General features: G+C 36.9%; 1 protein-coding gene across 3 annotated transcripts in view; it reads left to right on the top strand.

The window, feature by feature from the left end:
- The window catches only part of LOC122494977 (zinc finger protein 569), a 34,415-nt gene extending 17,340 nt beyond the window's left edge, over positions 1-17,075 (top strand). For 2 of the 3 annotated variants that reach the window (XM_043600582.1, XM_043600583.1), the window contains exons 4-6: positions 8,061-8,187; positions 8,500-8,595; positions 13,970-17,075. In XM_043600582.1, the coding sequence (XP_043456517.1) occupies positions 8,061-8,187; positions 8,500-8,595; positions 13,970-15,795 (2,049 nt within the window). In that variant the 3' untranslated portion in view covers positions 15,796-17,075. Of the gene's footprint in view, positions 1-7,936; positions 8,188-8,499; positions 8,596-13,969 lie in introns of those variants that run through there. The other variant, XM_043600581.1, reaches the window with a different exon arrangement.
- Positions 17,076-18,849: the final 1,774 nt, after the last annotated feature.

Raw genomic sequence — 18,849 nt, 5'->3', positions numbered from 1 at the left:
GCAATGACCTGCCTTGCTTGTTGTGGGCACAGTGGGCAGGGTTTGCTCCCTGATTTGTTGAGAGGCCTGGCTGCCACCAGCATGGGCTTGTTGGTGAGTGGGGCCAGCTTTTAGCCTGTCTACCTACAATTAGCCTCTCTACAGCTGCAGGTGCACTAAAGGGCACGTTTGCTCCCTGAAGAAAGGGCTAAGAGACTCTGCTGCAGAACCTGATGTGCACTGGTACGTGGGGGCAGGAGTCCATTGGAGTGGCACCAGTCTGTTCAGAGCTGCCTGCGAGGATGGGGAAATAGGAGCTGCTTTGGAGGGATGCCTTCTGAGGTAGATGAGTTGGATGGAGAAGGTCAGTAGGGGAACATTGTGTTAGGGCACCAGGGCTAGCAGGTAGATGGAGAATGTTAGTGTTGGCTTTTGCAAGCCTCTGGCTTATCTAGGTTGGGAAAGGGGAAGAGAAATGGCTCCCACCAGCACTTTTGTTCCTGTCCCTCAAGCACTTCCTAAGATTAGTCAGTAATCTTCTTCACATATACCCAAGGTGCTTTTTAGACTGCTGTTTCTGTGCTTTCTCTCAGACCAACTTATTTAGTATGCTGGCTCTTTAAGGGCAGTTTCCTGTTGCCCTCCAGCTTTCCCAGAGTTAATCCCACTGATTTTTAAAGATCCCGGAGTTAAGCCTTCCTGGTTTTCAATACAGGCTTTTTACTAGGCCTCATGTTCGCAGTGCATGTCTCCAGTGCCTGGTGTGTCTGGTGTGGTGTCTGATCCTAACGCTTCTCTGTGCTTATGACGTCCCTCCCTCCATTTTGCGGTTAGTCACACCAGGGGTTTGGTTCTCAACCACATCTCCACCTCTTATCCTTTTGAAAGTGGCCCTCTCGCTATGTGATTAGCTGTGGAAGGCTTGTTCTACCAGTCTCTACCAGTCTTCAGATTGCTTTCGGTTAGTTGCATAAATGTATGTAGCTGTTACCTCAGTGTGTCTGTGTGACAAAGTGGTGAGCTCAGGACCATCTTACTCTGCCATCTTTCCTCCTTCCTCCCAAATTACCTTTGAAATTATTCATTTCCTTGAAATTTTTCATTGAGATTGTTTCTATTTATTTTTAATTCTGTATGTTTTTAAACATCATTAAACGTGTTTCCGTCATTAAACTTGTTAAACATTTGCTGCCTGTATTATTTATGCTTAAAATATCAACTTTTAAATATAGAGATTTATGTATATAAGTTCTGGACTTCTAATTTTAAGACATTTATATTTTCACATTTACTAAATTTTTTAATTTTAATAATTTTTTTCTGAGTTCTCTCACTCTTGAGCAGTTAGAATTTTCTTGCCAAATCTGTGGTGTTGGTTTTTAAACTTTATTTACTAGTTTATTGATCCATCTTCCTGAGGAGAAATCTGAGACTGAGGCAGTGTTAGCAAGAATTCATCTTATATGCTCCTGTCCTTCAGTGTGATTAGTGAAGTTACTAGGACCAGCTTTCTATATTTTGTTTTCTCTTCAACCCTACTTCTTAACCAGGTGCTTTGTTCAAGCTTAGTTTGGTCTTTATCCCAATTAAGGGGAATTCCCAACAACTCCCTGAATTTTAGGATCTTAAAAATTTGACAGTTTTCTTTCTGCAGCTTTATTGAGCTATAATTTACATATAATACTGTGTTGTTTTAAATTACAATGATGGGTCAAATGGCTGGCTCAATTTATAGAGCATGTGACTCTTGACCTCAGGGTCATGAGTTCAGTCCCCACACTGGGCACAGGGATTCCTTAAAAAATAAAGTATACAGGGGCCCCTGGGTGGCACAGTCGGTTAAGCGTCCGACTTCAGCCAGGTCACGATCTCGCGGTCCGTGAATTCAAGCCCCGCGTCGGGCTCTGGGCTGATGGCTCAGAGCCTGGAGCCTGTTTCCGATTCTGTGTCTCCCTCTCTTTCTGCCCCTCCCCCGTTCATGCTCTGTCTCTCTCTGTCCCAAAAATAAATAAACTTTGAAAAAAATAATAATAAAGTATACAAAAGTGTCGATTTGAATATTTGTATATTACAAAATTATTACCACCATAGGATCAGCTAACATCTCCATTCCGTCACATAATTATTTCTTTTTTGTGTTGAGAACATTAAGACCTACTCTCTTAGCAACTTCCAAGTATATAATATAGTATTCTTAACTATAATCACCTTGCTGCACATTAGATTTCTAGAAATTATTTGTTTTATAATTAGAAGTTTGTACCCATTAACCAACATCTCCCCCATTGCCCCCAGTCCCTGGTGCCACCACTCTGTTTCTGAGAGTTGGCTTTTTAAGATTTCACATATAAGTGAGATTATAGGGTATTTGTTTTTCTCTGTCTCATTTATTTCACTTAGCATAATACCCTCAGAGTCCACCCATGTTGCAAATGGCAGGATTTCCTTTTCTCATGGCTGAGGCTGAATAACACTGTGTGTGTGTGTGTGTGTGTGTGTGTGTGTACCACATCTTCTTTATTTATTCATCCATAGATAGGTTGTTTCTATATCTTGGCTGCTGTGAATAATGCTGCAATGAACATGGAAGTGCAGATATCTTTTCAAGATCCTGATTTCATTTCCTTTGGATATATGCCCAGAAAAATATATGCTGGGTCATATGGCAATTCTATTTTTAATTTTTTAAGGAAGCTTCATGCTCTTTTGCATAGTGGCTGTACCACCAACAGTGCACAAGTGTTGCCTTTTTTCCACGTCCTCATCATCTCTTATCTGTTGTCTTTTTGATGACAGCCATCCTAACAGGTGTGAGATAAACCTCGTAGTTTTGAGTTAATCATCATTTCCCTTATGATGAGTGATGTCATATATCTTTTCATATACCTTTTGGCCATTTGTAGGTTTTCTTTGGAAAAGTGTCTATTCAGGTCCTCCAATCATTGTCTGATATATATATATATATATATAGAGAGAGAGAGAGAGAGAGAGAGAGGGAGAGAGAGAGTGTATATACGTGTGTGTGTGTATATATATATATGTGTGTGTGTGTGTATATATATATGTGTGTGTGTATATACGTGTGTGTGTGTATATATATATATGTGTGTGTGTGTGTGTGTGTGTATATATATATACATAAATGTTTATTTTTACTTTTGAGAGAGAGAGTGTGTGAGTGGGAGAGGGACAGAGAGAGGGGAGGACAGAGGCTCCAAACCGGCTCTACCCTGACAGTGGCGGGCCCGATGCGGAGCTTGAACTCATGAACCATGAGATCATGACCTGAGCCAAAGTCGGACACTCAACCTACTGAGCCACCCAGGTATCCCAAGAGATTGTTGGATTTTTTTGATATTGAGTTGTATGAGTTTTGTGTATTTTGGATATTAACCCCATATCAGATACATGTTTTGCAAATAATTTCTCCCTTATTCTACTGATCCCCTTTTCACTTTGTTTATTGTTTCCTTTGTTTTTTTTGTAGAAGCTTTTTACTTTATTCTTGTCTCAATTATTTTTGCTTTGGAGGTCATATCCAAAAAAGTCGTTGTCAAAACTAATGTCAAGTTTTTTCCTTATGTTTTCTTTGAGGAGATTTATAGTTTCAGGTCTTATGTGTAAGTTTTAACCCATCGTGAGTTAATTTTAGTGGCTGTTATACTAGGGGTTCAATTTCATTCTTCTGCATGTGATTATCCAATTTTCCTAACACCATTTGTTGAAGAAACTGTCCTTTGACTCCCTTGTCAAATATTAATTGACCTTGTATACATGGGATTATTTCTATATTCTTGATTCTAATTGGCCTATATGTCTATTTTTATGCCAGTACCATGCTGTTTTGATTATTCTAACTTTGTGTTATAGTTGGAAATCAGGAAAGGTGATGTCTCCAGCTTTGTTCTTTCTCACGATTGCTTTGGGTATGTGGGGTCTTTTGTGGTTCCATACAAATTTTAGTGTTTTTTTCTTTTTCTATTTCTGTGGAAAAAAAGCTGTTGGAATTTAATAGGGATTTCATTGAATCTGTAGATGGTTTGGGGAAGTATGGACACTTTACCGATATTAATTCTTCTGATCCATGAACATGGGATGTCTTTCCATTTGTGTCTTCTTCCATTTCTTTCATCAAAGTGTAATATTCACTATACAGATCTTTCATATCCTCAGTTGAATTTATTTCATAGTATTTTATTGTTTTTGATGATATTATGGATAGGGTTTTCTTTCATATTGTTACAATTGCTTTGTTGTTAGTGTATAGATGTAGCTGAGTTCTGTATATTGATTACTGAATTCATTGATTAGTTCTAACAGTTTTTTGTTGGAGTCTTTGGGAGTTTTTTTATATGTAAGATCATATCATCTGCAAAGACAGTTTTACTTCTTTCTTTTCTATTTGGATACCTTTAATTTCTTTTTTTTTAATGTTTTATTTTTATTTTTGAGACAGAACATGAGGGGGGAGAGGCAGAGAGAGAGGGAGACACAGAACCTGAGGCAGGCTCCAGGCTCCAAGCTGTCAGCACAGAGCCCGATGCAGGGCTTGAACTCACGAACTGCAAGATCATGACCTGACCGAAGTTGGATGCTTAACTGACTGAGCCACCCAGGTGCCCCATGATACCTTTTATTTCATTTTTTTGCCTGATTGCTCTGGTTAGGACTTCCAGGACCGTGTTGAATAGGAGTGGTGAGAGTGGGCACCTTCACCTTGTTACTGACCCTTTACCATTAAGTATTGTGTTACATGTAGGCTTGTCATTTATGTCATTTATTAAGTTGGTGCTCTTTAGTGCATTTTTCATTTCATTTTTTTGTATTCTTCTCCAGAATTTGTTTGGTTCTTTTTTATGATTTCTTTCTGAAATTTATCATTTTGTTCATGTATGTTTTTCTGATATCAAATTATGTTTCTGTGTTTTCTTATAGCTCTTTGAGTTTCCTAAAAACAACTATTTTGAGGGGTGTCTGGGTAGCTCAGTCAGTTAAGCATTTGACTCTTGATTTCGGCTCAGGTCATGATCTCACTGTCTTGAGATTGAGCTCCATGTCACGTTCTGCACTGAGCATGGAGCCTGCTTGGTATTCTCTCTCCCTCTCTCTTTCTCTGTCCCTCCCCTGCTCATGTTCTCTCTCTCTCTGTCTCTCTCCTTCCCTCTCTCCCTCCCCTCCACATAAATAAATATTAAAAATAAATAAATAATGGGGCACCTGGGTGGCTCCATCTGTTAAGTGCCTGACTTCAGCTCAGGTCATGATCTCACAGCTTGTGAGTTCGAGTCCCGTGTTGAGCTCTGTGCTGTCAGCTCAGAGCCTGGAGCCTGCTTTGGATTCTGTCTCCCTCTCTCTCTGTCCCTCCCCCACTCATACTCTCTCTCTCTCAACAAGAAATAAAAATTTAAAATAAATAAAAATCAAAAATAGATAAAACAGCTATTTCGAATTCTTTATTGAGTAAATTGCATGTTTCCATGTCTTTGAGATCAGTTTCTGGTAGATTATTGTGATTCTTTTGTGGTATCGTGTATCCTTGATGTTTTCATGTTCCTTAAAGTTTTGCATTGCTGTCTTCACATTTGAAGTAGCAGTCACCTCCTCCAGTCTTCACGTTCAGGAGAAAAATAACTTCTGTCAGCACTGCTAGGGATTTTGAGGCTTTCTCAGATTCTATGGATGTACCTGCTCCGCTCTTCTTTCTCCTCCTTGTGGCAGAATTCTGAAGCTTGGATGCCTTCTCTTGATCTGCCAGCACACCACTGCTGACAGCTTCTTCTTTGTTTTCCCAAAGGTGGCACTAAAGCTCATGTTTGTGGTCTCTCCCTGGTCTGCACTCAGATTGGGGCTCTCTGCTACAAGATAGGAGTGGGAGGGGGGGGTGAAGCCTACAGAATTCTGAGGGTGCCCATGGGGGAGGAGGATCTACAGGTAAAATACATGCAGCAGTTCATGAGTAGGCTTCTTAGTGGAGTTTGCAACACAGTAAGATCTGGATCCCTTTTTTTTTTAATGTAATTTTTTTAATGTTTGTTTCTTTTTAAGTGAGAGAGCAAGCATGAGCAGGAGAGGGGCAGAGGGAGAGGGAGAAACAGAATCCGAAGCAGGCTTCAGGCTCTGAGCTGTCAGCACAGAGCTCAGTGCGGGACTTGAACCCACAACTGTGAGATCATGACCTGAGCCGAAGTCAGACACTTAACAGATGGAGCCACCCAGGTGCCCCAGATATGGATCCCGTTAATGCCCTTTAAGACTCCTATCTGTCGCTTTCCCATACTCATTCTACCCTTTAGTCATGTAGCCCAGAATTCAGTATTCTGGATGGGGTAAGAGAGAGATGAGCCACTCTGGCACTGTCCCACATAGCTAGGAAACCAAGTCACTCATATACACTCCACAGATGAATTCATTGGCCAAGAAAATACCTCATGGTCCTAAGCTGTGCAGCCTTGAGGGATAGATGATGTGAGTAAAGTCAAACTCTTCCTCTTACCCTCTGTGATGAGTCCAAACTCCTCCAGTTTTTGCTCTGACAATATGCTGGAATTTCTCTGCTGCAAACCTGGATTTCCACAAAAGTTCTGTTGTTCATGGGTGATTGTTTAAGACAGTTTTTTTTCCAGGAGTCCTGGACCACAGCCAAGAGGGGCTAGAGTTGGTTCATGGGTCACTACAGGGTCCACACAGGGGCTGAGGTCTTGTATGCCTGTTACCCAATGCATAAGTAGGCAAGTCTCCCCCTGAGTCTCTTGACATATGGTGCTCTACCCAACAGCTCCTGCAAAGGTACTTCATGTCCATAGATGGAAGCCAGATTGTTGCTGAGGCAGGGAAACAAATGAGGGATGTCTTATTCAGCCATATGGCCTTTGGTTTCTTAAACTTGTTTATTTCAAAGGCCTTGATACTTATTAGGAAGGATTCCAAAAGAGGATTTGTATCAATCCCACAGCCTACTCCGAACCCTTAGTGTTAGTAGATGTTCATATTCACTGGGTCCTTTTAAACCTAGAAATAAAATGCTAGAAACACTGATTGTGAATTAGCTCCCTTTTTATCCCACCCAGTCTCTCAGAAATTCTTCAAAGGGCAGGAAATTTGGACAGCCCTCTTTGTTCTATTGCTGTTGAAGATTTTTTTTCTTATGTTTATACTCTTCTGAACATTGCAGTTATTGCTCTCAAGAAACTTGTCACCAGTTTCTGGAAAGTATTCTGGAAAGTATTCTAAAGCTTTCTTGATACTGTTTTCTCATGGTTTTAGTTGTAATTCCAGTTCAGACTATTTAAAAAACTTTTTTAATGAGTTTTTAAATTTGTCTGTTGGTATTTGTATGATGCTATTGTCCTCTTTTTTCAATATATGTGAACTTTGTTAGCAATCATATCCCGTTTTCATTCCTGCGGGCACTTATTTTAGGCTTATGAACAATAAATCCTAATTTTTCTAGATTTCTCCTAATGAACCATACTTTCAGCTACTACTGTACTTCAAATTGTTCATACCATTCTCTCCCTGCTTCTGCTTCCATCCAAACAAGTTTTCATTTTCTCTTGCCTCAGTGAGTCACAGGCATCCAGTGAGTTCCCAGACCAGTTAAGTTTTATATCCCCCCATTTTCTATACTCAGTTATAAATTGGTCCCCTGGATCTCTTTAACCCATGGTAGGTATTAAAGATACGTGCTTGTTGGGGTGCCTGGGTGGTTCAGTTAAGCGTCCGACTTTGGCTCAGGTCATGATCTTGCAGTTCGTGAGTTTGAGCCCTGGGTTGGGCTCTGTGCTGACAACTCAGAGTCTAGAGCCTGCTTCAGATTCTGCCTCCCTGTCTCTCTCTCTGACCCTCCCCTGCTCGTACTCTGTCTCACCCTCCTTCAAAAATAAACATTAAAAAAATTTTTTTGTGAATGAACATAAACTGACAGAATGTTGCTAATGTTTTTTCTTTTAGAAAATAGCAAAACCAGGAAAAATTTTAAATAACGTATTACCTTTGCATACTGTGAGAACATGGTTCAATTTGTTTTGTCCACATCATTTAAGATGGATGACTTCAGGTTGAGTAGGAGTATGTTGTTACAGGGGACAGTGACATTCAGAGATGTGGCTATTGACTTCACCCAGGAAGAGTGGCAACAGTTGGATCTTGCTCAAAGGAACCTGTACCGGAATGTGATGCTAGAAAACTACAACAACTTAATCACAGTGGGTAAGGGTAGTTTCCTTTATAACTCAAATTCTGGGAGTGAAGTACCTTTTTTTCTCCAAATTTCTGAAATTTGTGGAACCTTTAAATGTTAGAGTGAGTTTGGCCTTTAGGTGCCTTTGCTCGTATGAGTGTGCATGCTGCAGCTTTTAAAATAAAATGTCATCCTTGCTTATGTTTCAGAGGCAGCATCCCCAAAACCACACTTTTCTTGTCCTTCAGAAAGCCTGGTTTGTCTGGGCTAGCCTCAATTCTTGAATGATTTTTTTGTTCCTGGTATTTGTGCCCAAACGTTATGTTACTTCTCTTTGACAGGCTGTCCATTCACCAAACCTGATGTGATTTTCAAGTTGGAGCAAGAAGAAGAACCTTGGGTGGTGGAGGAAGAAGTGTTAAGGAGACACTGTCCAGGTTAGTCAGGGAGGGAACCAGACAGGTGAGAAGGGGCCATGCCCCTTTAATGGTTAAGCCATGGCCCTCTGAAATAGTCTTCAAAAATATTTTCTTAAAGATTGTAGACTTTAATAGAGATAATTTCTGTGAACTTCTGAATTCTTTACTAATTTAAGATGTCTTTTCTAGATAACATTCTTCTTTCCTCAGAACTTAAAGGACCAGTTAGCCTTTTTACTTGTGTGCTAGATATCAATATTTCCTAACTCATTTCCATCTTTACTTTGACAGTCATTCTATTATTAGCATCTTCAGTCTCTGCCCACCTTATTACATAGGATCCTTTCCCTTTGCATTCAGATATTCACAGAATTGTAGTTGTTCGGATACTGTTGATGTTCGTAGCCCTTTCTACTTTATCTTCTCCTTTCATTGTAAATGCCATAGCATTATATTTTGTGCTCACAGGCACATTTCCCAGTGTATTTTTAGCTTTTGCTCTCATACTTTAGTAATGGCTACAACCCTTTTACTCAATAAGTTTTAAAGTCTGTGATACTTTTCTCTTAGCTTCCATTTTCTGCTACATTTGTCATGTATTTGTGCACACATTTGTTATACACACATGTATACATACATACTTATATATACATTCATCACATGTAGACAATACATACATACATTTATACATATATTTCTAGTTTGGTAGATATTGCCAAGTCTTTTTTTGCCCTCCAAGGAAACATTTTTATTTCAACCAAAAATTTCTGCCAACACAGTCTTAGAATTTTAAAAATTTTTGCCAATTTAATAGGTGAAAAACAATTTATTACAGTTTAAATTTGTATTTCCTTTATTATGGTATTGTGAAGGATGTTTTCATATGCTTAAAAATGGTTTCTTTATAAATGGTTTGTCTTCTGCCCTTTTTTCTGTTGAATTCTTAATTTGTATGAATATATTGATGTGATTAGCCTTTTATTTGTTGTATGTTGTTCCAGTATTTTTTCACAGTTGGTCATTCCTCTTTGAAGTACTCTTTGCCACCCTAAGTTTCTTTAATATTCATTTAGTTAAAATAACCATCTTTTTTACAGGAGATTACCCTGTGATCTTTTCCTTTTATGTATATGCGTGAATTATGTTTTCTTAGTATGTTTGCTTAGTAATTACTCATCCTCACATATTTGTCATGAATTTAAATAATTGTTCTAACTTTTTCAGGCTTTGAAGTCAATTTTACACTGGTTTCCTAAATAGAATTTAGAACCATTTCTTCTTGTTCTGGAATACTTATAATAGCACTGGTGTATAACTCCCTTAAAGTTTTGGTTTATCTTACTTGTTTGCCCATTTGGACCTTTTGGATTATCAAGGGAAAGTGCTTTGACAGCTTTTTTCCATTATTACTTTATAAATTTTACGCAGATGTTTTGTCTCCTTTGGCATTAGTTTTTGACATAATAGGTTGTATTGTTCTAGAAAATTACTTAATTCTGGTTTTCAAATTAATTTTCACAGAGTTGAACAATGTAATTTCTATAAATATTTAAGTTTGTTCTCTATCTGTAAAGGCTTACCATATACTAAAGTTCCAGGGTAGTCTGTATAACAACTTATTTTATCTGTATTTTCCAATCTGTTGGTATAAAATTACCATAGTATTTTCCTGTTTTGTCCTCATTAATTCTGCACATTCCTCAGCTAACATCATCAGATATTGGCTTTTCTTCATTTTCTCAACACTCTCATTCTGGGACTCCTAAAGATAGAAGCTAGATCTTTTTTCCTCCATATTTTTTTTCATTTCCTTTATTATTTTTTGTCTCCTTATTTCTCTGTTTGGCCTTCTCAGTAATTACTTCAGATATATCTTCCAAATTACTCTTCTCTCTGCAGCTCCCTATTAACTCATTTGCTTTTAAAAAAAATATTCGGTAGCAGTATTTTGTATTTTTAGAAATTCTCCTTTATTTTGTTTTTGGCTTTTTTTCCCCTACATCTTTCTGGCCCTTTCACTTCTGTTGGAATAGTACTTTGGCAACCTAATTGTACCTTCTTCAAAATCTTTTGCTTAATTAAGCTCTTTTTTCCCTAACTGAAGTGACCCAAAAGCTTAGTATTCTGCCTTCTTTTCTACATTTGTAATCTGCAACCAACTGTCTAACTTTACCTGCTTTACAATTTCACAGTAATTTTTCCCTTCCTTTATTATCAGTCTGGCAGAGAGAGAAAAATCTCCATTCTCCCATCTCAGATCTAAGAAGCAACAGGGAACTGAATGTAATCCTTCAGTACGTAGACCTGCACTTATTCTCTCTATGCTGAGCCAGGTCCTTTTCTCTGTATTCCTCTGCCTCATGTCCCTGACTCTACAGCATGTCTGCTTCATTTTTTTCTCTTTTAAATGTTTGTTTAGTGTGTGTGTGTGTGTGTGAGAGAGAGAGAGAGAGAGAGAGAGAGAGAGAGAGAGACTGAGCAAGCAGGGGAGGGGGGTGGGAGAGAGAGAATCCCAAGCTGAGCATGGAGCCTGAGAGAGAGAGAGAGAGAGAGAGAGAGAGAGACTGAGCAAGCAGGGGAGGGGGGTGGGAGAGAGAGAATCCCAAGCTGAGCATGGAGCCTGACACAGGGCTCGGCTCAATCCCACAACAGTGAGATCATAACCTGAGCCTAAATGAAGAGTTGGATGCTTAACCTGACTGAGCCATGCAACCGCCCCTCTGCTTTCATTTCTTAAGTGATCCTTCATCTCCTTTAGGGTAGAGTGGTCTTTGTCTTTGTTAGTTGATATGTTTTTCCTTATTTATCTCACATTGGTGTGCTTGGGAGTGGGATGAGATAATTCATGTATTTCTTCTACCGTATTTAAGCTCAATTTTTCACTCTTTGTTTTCCCTTCTGCTCACAGTACATATGTATTCCCTATCCAGTCATGCTAAGTAGGCTCTTCCAGTTTTATGTTCCAGCTCTGTGATCCAATTTTAACCTGCCCTTTTTTTTCTCACTTTATTACTGCAGTATTCAGAACTTTATTTACTTTTTAAAATACATAATACGTGCTTATAGTACAAAAGGACATATTGAAAAGTAGTTTTTCTCTTATACATTTCCTCTCTAAGGTGACAACCGTTATCTTCATTTTCCTTTGAGCTGTTACCTGTATTTTCAAACATTTTTATTGAAATTAGGTTAGCTTATGAGTAAGTGTTATTTTCGGTATTGAATGTTCTCTTCCAGGAATGTGATAATGCCTTTATTCTTAGCTTCCTAGAGCTGCCATAACAAAGTACAACAAATTGGGTGGCTTAGAATAACAGGAATTTAGGGGCATCTGGGTGACTCAGTCAGGATAAGCATCTGACTTCTGCTCAGGTCAGGATCTTGTGGTTCACGAGTTTGAGCCCCACATTGGGCTCTGTGTTGACAGCTCAGAGCCTGGAGACTGCTTCAGATTCTGTGTCTCTCTCTCTGCCCCTCGCCCGCTCACACTGTCTCTCAAGAATGAATAAATATTAAAAAAATAATAATTAAAAAAAAAAGAATAAGAGGAATTTATTCTCACAGTTCTGGAGGCTTAAAAATACTAAATCGAGGTGTTGGCAGGCCATGCACCATCTGAAGCCTGTAGTGGAACGACCCTTCCTTCGTGTCTTTCAGCTTCTAGTAGCCCCAGACATTCCTTGGCTTGTGATACCATAACTCCAGTCTGTGTCTTTATTTTCACATGGTGTTCTGTGTTTCTGTCTCTTCACATTGAATCCTTTTTTGCAAGAACACCAGTCATAGTAGATTGAGTCACCCTAACTCCAGAATGACCTCATTTTAACTAATTGCATCTGCAGTGATCCTCTTTCCAAATAACTTCACATTCTGAGGTATGGGCATTAGGAGTTCAACATATCTTTTTTGTGGTACATTCAGTTCAGCCCATAACACCTTTCCATTTGGTCACGTGTGTGTGCATTTTAGTTTTCTGTAATTTTGCAACATTTCTTATTAAATTTGTTCACATGTTTTTCATATTTTTTGTGATTATGATTCTTATGTTTTCTAAATAGTTGTGTATATATGAATATTATTGAAACTAAATATTAATTTCCTATATATAGTGAATATAATGAAGTTTTTATATTTTATAATGATTTTTCACTCTTGATTTTGTAGGTAAGTTGTTTTATTGTTGACCAAAATGTTAATCTTCTACTTTCCAAGTTTTTATACCTCTGATTTCTTCTTCTGTTAATGCGCTATCCAGTACGGTAGTGGTGATAGTACTAACTTTAATGTAGTACTTTGGGATTTTCCTTTTTGTGGAGGGGGGGGATTTTTCTTATTAAAAATTGTGATTTAAGTGTACTGTAAGTGTTTAAGCTGTACTGTACTTTTTCTGAAGTTAAATAAGTAGTCCCATTTTTTGAGGGTTTCTTTATGGAAAATAGATATTTAGTTTTATAACTTTTAAATATACCTTTGGAAATGATTACTTGATTTTTTACTTTTGACCTATTAATGTATTTGCTGATTAGAAACAGATTTTTCTAGTAGCAAAACATATATATGTACATGAAAAAAACCTCCTCAATTATGATGTATATTTAATGTGCTCTAGGTCACTTTTTTTCCTTCTTGGTCATTTTTATATTTTAGATAGAATTTTTACATTGATATTCATAAGTAAAATTGGTGTATAGTTTGCTTTTTTGGTTGTCATCTTTGTCAGATTTTGGTGTTAATGTTATGTTTGTTTCACATGCACAAAACTGGGAATTCTCCTTTTTTTTTTCTTTTATAACATTCTGCAGAGCATGAAAGCAAATGTCCCCTAAATGTTTGTTCAAATGCCCATGTGAACCTCTCTGGACCTTTTGATTTGTTTTGTTTTTGAGGGATTGCTTTTTTGTATTTTTCTGTTCATTTTGTGGAAGTTGGTTTATATAGGTTTCTACCTCTTACAGGTACAGTTTTGGTAATTTGCATTTCCAGAAAATTACTTATGTCAAGCAGTTTATAAAGTTATGTTTTAATAGAGTCCTGCAAAATAGTTTTATGATTTTTAACTTCCTGTTTTTGTTTTTTCCTGTGTCATTTCTAACTTTATTGGTACATCTGCATTCTTCCTTTTATTTATGCAACAGTTTATCTGTTTTGTTTCAGATCCTATTTTTAAACACAATCAAAGTTATTTGTATTCCTGTCTTCCTCCACTCATATTTTTCCTGGAATTTCCTAAAGCTAAGGAAATAGGAGATACATGCACTTGGAATTTGCTTTATAATGGGAAACTACATCTTAAACCAAGAATCAATCCCATAATAGCATATTTTCTGAAATTTTCTTCACGTTACAATAGTGGAAAATATTTCAAGTGATATTTATTTGCAATCTGTTTTAGGAGAAGTATGGGGAATTGATGAGCATCAGAAAATCCAGGACAGACTTTTGACACAGTTTGAAGATAAATTCACAAAAACACTGACTGAAGAAAAAGTCATTGAATGTCATAAGAAATTTGCCAATGCATTTCCTCTTAACTTGGACTTTTTTCCTTCCAGTCACAATCTCTATGAATATGACTTATTTGGAAAGTGTTTAGAACATAATGATTTTGACTGTCATAATAGTGATAGAATCTTTATAAGAAAGGAACATTCTGAATATAATGAACCTATGAAATCATTTGTCATTAATCCATCCCATCTTGTAGTAACCCCCTTTAAATGTAATCACTGTGGGAAAGGATTCAGTCAAACTTTGGACCTCATCAGACACCTCAGAATTCATACTGGAGAGAAACCCTATGAATGTAAAAACTGTAGAAAAGCCTTCAGCCACAAGGAAAAACTCATTAAACATCATAAAACTCATAGTAGAGAGCAGTCTTATGAATGTAATGAATGTGGGAAAGCTTTCATTAAAATGTCAAATCTCATTAGGCATCAAAGAATTCATACTGGGGAGAAACCCTATGCATGTAAGGAATGTGGGAAATCCTTCAGCCAGAAATCAAATCTCATTGATCATGAAAAAATTCATACTGGAGAGAAACCTTATGAATGTAATGAATGTGGGAAAGCATTCAGTCAGAAGCAAAGCCTCACTGCACATCAGAAAGTTCATACTGGGGAGAAACCTTATGCATGTAATGAATGTGGTAAAGCCTTCCCTCGAATTGCATCCCTTGCTCTTCACATGAGAAGTCATACAGGAGAAAAACCTTATAAATGTGATAAATGTGGAAAAGCTTTCTCTCAATTTTCCATGCTTATTATACATGTAAGAATTCATACGGGTGAGAAACCCTATGAATGTAATGAATGTGGAAAATCCTTCTCTCAGAGTTCAGCCCTTACTGTACATATGAGAAGTCATACTGGTGAAAAACCTTATGAGTGTAAGGAATGTAGAAAAGCCTTCAGCCACAAGAAAAACTTCATTACACACCAGAAGATTCATACTAGAGAGAAACCTTATGAATGTAATGAATGTGGGAAAGCTTTCATTCAAATGTCAAATCTCGTTAGACACCAGAGAATTCACACTGGAGAAAAACCGTACATATGTAAGGAATGTGGCAAAGCCTTTAGCCAGAAATCAAATCTCATTGCACATGAAAAAATTCATTCTGGAGAGAAACCCTATGAATGTAATGAATGTGGTAAAGCCTTCAGCCAAAAGCAAAACTTTATTACACATCAGAAAGTTCACACTGGAGAGAAACCTTATGATTGTAATGAATGTGGTAAAGCCTTTTCTCAAATTGCATCCCTTACTCTTCATCTGAGAAGTCACACAGGAGAAAAGCCTTATGAATGTGATAAGTGTGGGAAAGCCTTCTCTCAGTGCTCATTGCTCAACTTACATATGAGGAGTCATACTGGTGAGAAGCCCTATGTATGTAATGAATGTGGAAAAGCTTTCTCTCAAAGAACTTCTCTTATTGTCCACATGAGAGGCCATACAGGTGAGAAACCCTATGAATGTAATAAATGTGGAAAAGCCTTCTCCCAAAGCTCATCCCTTACTATACATATACGAGGTCATACAGGTGAGAAGCCCTTTGACTGTAGTAAATGTGGAAAAGCCTTCTCTCAAATCTCATCTCTTACACTTCATATGAGAAAACATACAGGTGAGAAGCCTTATCATTGTTATGAGTGTGGTAAGGCTTTCAGCCAAAAGTCACACCTTGTTAGACACCAGAGAATTCATACTCAGTAGAACACTATGAATATTGTGAATATGGAAAAGCCTTTAGAAAGAATTAGCATCTCCTTTCACATAATCAGTTCTAGAACAGAAAACTATGACTGTGGAAAGCCTTTTTGAAGAAGTCACACATTTATGAAACAAGGAGTATTTTTACCAAGGTGACAAAGCTGAACATCAAAAACCTTCACAGATATCTAAAGATATTTATTCAGCATTCTTATTAAAATGTGAAACAAGATATCTACTATCAGCATATCAATATTACAGTTGAGCTCCTAGCCAATGTGTTAAGTAAGAAGAAGATTGGCGGAAAAGAGAAGCTATAAAAATAACCTCTTACACAAGAAATATTTGATTCAAAAATATGTTGATATAAAATGTCTAAGGATAAACACAACAGTGAATTACCAGGCACACATATATACATATAAAGTTATAAAACATTTTCAAGGGCACAAAATAACACCTGAAATTTTGAGAAAAATAACATTGTCTGAAAAAGGTGACATTTTTAAAAACAAAAATTCTCTCATCTCTAAGGTATTTCCACTCAAAGTTTTCACTAATTATATTTTAAGAATTTTGCAAACTGATTTAAAGTTTTACATAGGAATATGAAGGACCACAAATAGCAGAGACAACAGTGAAAAAAGAGAAGGCACAGTCTACTAGATAGCATCATGTACTTTTATTTAAAGCTGGTGTCTAAATGTGTTCTTGTTAAGTAAATTAGCAGATACAAGGATTGGAGAAAGGAGATATGGAAATTTTGTGTATGATAGTGCTACTGAAGTCACTGGAGAAAGAATGGCCTATTCAATAAATGGAAGATTCATATGAACAAAAAATGATAGCTCTCTATACCATATACAAAAATAAACTCCAGATACATTGAAGACCAGAATATAATAAGCAAAATTCTAAAACTATGATGAAAGTAAAATAGATTTATTATTTTAGAGTAAAAGGATTACTCTAAGAACACATAAATATGAAGCTGTCATTTCTCTTTTGGTGTATTGGCTTCAGAGGCACACATACAGAGGCACGAGATACACATCTCTGTTCACTGCATTGTGGTTTGTATTACACTAAATTGGACATAAATTCTCAGTAGAATGATAAATTAATACCACGTAATTATTGCTATGATAGAATACAATATTTAGAAGGTATAAATGTGACATATAGTTACGTAGATCACAGTATATAATATTGAGAGGAAAAAGCAAAATGTACAATGAGAAGATGTAACATTTGTATAAGTTTAATAAAATAATGCAAAGAACGGTACTGTGTATTGGTCATAAATCCACATATGACATTGGTTGCCTTTCAGGAAATGGGAGGGTTTTAGATGGAATTGTTATATTTACCTGTAACATTTCTTTAATAGAAAGGAAAGCAAATATAATGGTGGTAACAAATCAGGTTGTCAAGATTATGTTGCTATTTTTGTATTCTTTTTTGCCTTTCCTTATTTTCCTAATTTCTCTAAAATAAGAACCAAAATGGCACACGACCTATAGAAACAACTTGAAAATGGATTCTTTATGGTCAAAACTAAAATTTGTAGGAAATTCTCTTTACTGATACACAAACAAAACCTGAATTAAGATGACACTTTGCTTACCCTCTCCTCACAATGTTGATTCAGTGTGTGTGTGTGTGTGTGTGTGTGTGTGTGTGTGTTGATGCCAATTTTAAAATTGTTTATTTCAAACACAACTTCTTCCTTAGCTGAAGGCAGTGAAGAAACTAAAGAAATAGTTAATTGTTGGAATAACTGGCTCTCCACTTGGGGAAAAAAACCCAAAACCTATATTTGGCTTGGTTTCAGATTGAGTAGGGGCCATTCATACCTACTGTAAAATGTGAATAATGTTCTGACATGTCAAGCAAGCCAAGGATAGATGCCTGCATCAGACCAGAGGGAATTTTCGCATATCTCAACAAAGCTTTATTTGGTTTCTGAATCCTTAAATGGTCATGCACATGACGGTGATTTTATATGTGTGACGTACGTGCCCAGTGGGTGTGAAAGCTCTTCTTGTACCACATCTAAAATGTTATATATTCAGGCCTTTCAAATATATGTGGAACTCAAATTAACTTTTCTGTGAATAGCTCATTCGTATATTTTGTCTATTTGTTTTCTACTGGGACTTTCAAAAGATGTTTTTATTTAGAAATACAGGTTTATAGGAAGTTGCAGAAACAATACCCTATAGTACTGTTTAGCTTGTGTGCCCTATGTCCGATTTTCCCTAATGTTAAATCTTACATAACTACAGTGCAATATCAAATTTAACAGTGGCACAATCTGTACGTTAGTAGATTTCACTGGTTTTGCATGCGCTTGTGTGTGTTAATGTAGTTCTAAACAATTTTATCTCCTAACTACCACTCCAATTTTTTCTCTGCTACCACAATCAACATACAGAACTTCTGACACCACAAATATTCCTTGTTCTGTCCCTTTGTAGTCACACCCATAACCCTTTTCCCCTCTGTGCTTCCCACTCCTTACCTTTGGCAAGCACTAATATATAATCTCGAGATTATTATATTCTATAATATACTGTTTAATATCAAGAGTGTTTTATAAATGGAACCTACACTATATAACCTTTTGAGATTGGTGTTTTTTTATTCAACCTGATGCCCTGAGATAAATCCCAGTTATTACAGATAAAGTTTTTCTGGTTTTAAAATTTCTCAAGTAGTTTTCCATGGTATCGATATACCATGGTTTCTCTAACCATCAAGCCTTTGAAAGACATTTGCATTTCCAGTTTTGGGTTATTATAAAAACCTGCTATGAACATTGATCTGTCATTTGGTTGTTTTGTTCCGTCTATTTTGTTCCTCTGTCACTTTTCATGCCTTACTGTGGGTTACTTCAGCATATTTTTTTAGAATTCTACTTTAGAGTTCTTGAGTGTATCTCTATGGATTTTTTAGTAGTTGTTCTAGGTATTAACATCATACATATATAACTTCCACAATCTACTGTCATTTAACCAGTTCAAAACTTTATCTCAACTAAGATTCTTTATTTTC

The sequence above is a fragment of the Prionailurus bengalensis genome, chromosome E2 (assembly GCF_016509475.1).
Source record: "Prionailurus bengalensis isolate Pbe53 chromosome E2, Fcat_Pben_1.1_paternal_pri, whole genome shotgun sequence".
NCBI lineage: Eukaryota > Metazoa > Chordata > Mammalia > Carnivora > Felidae > Prionailurus > Prionailurus bengalensis.
The sequence above is the reverse complement of the archived record's forward strand: the minus strand, read 5'-3'. Positions and strand labels throughout refer to the sequence as shown.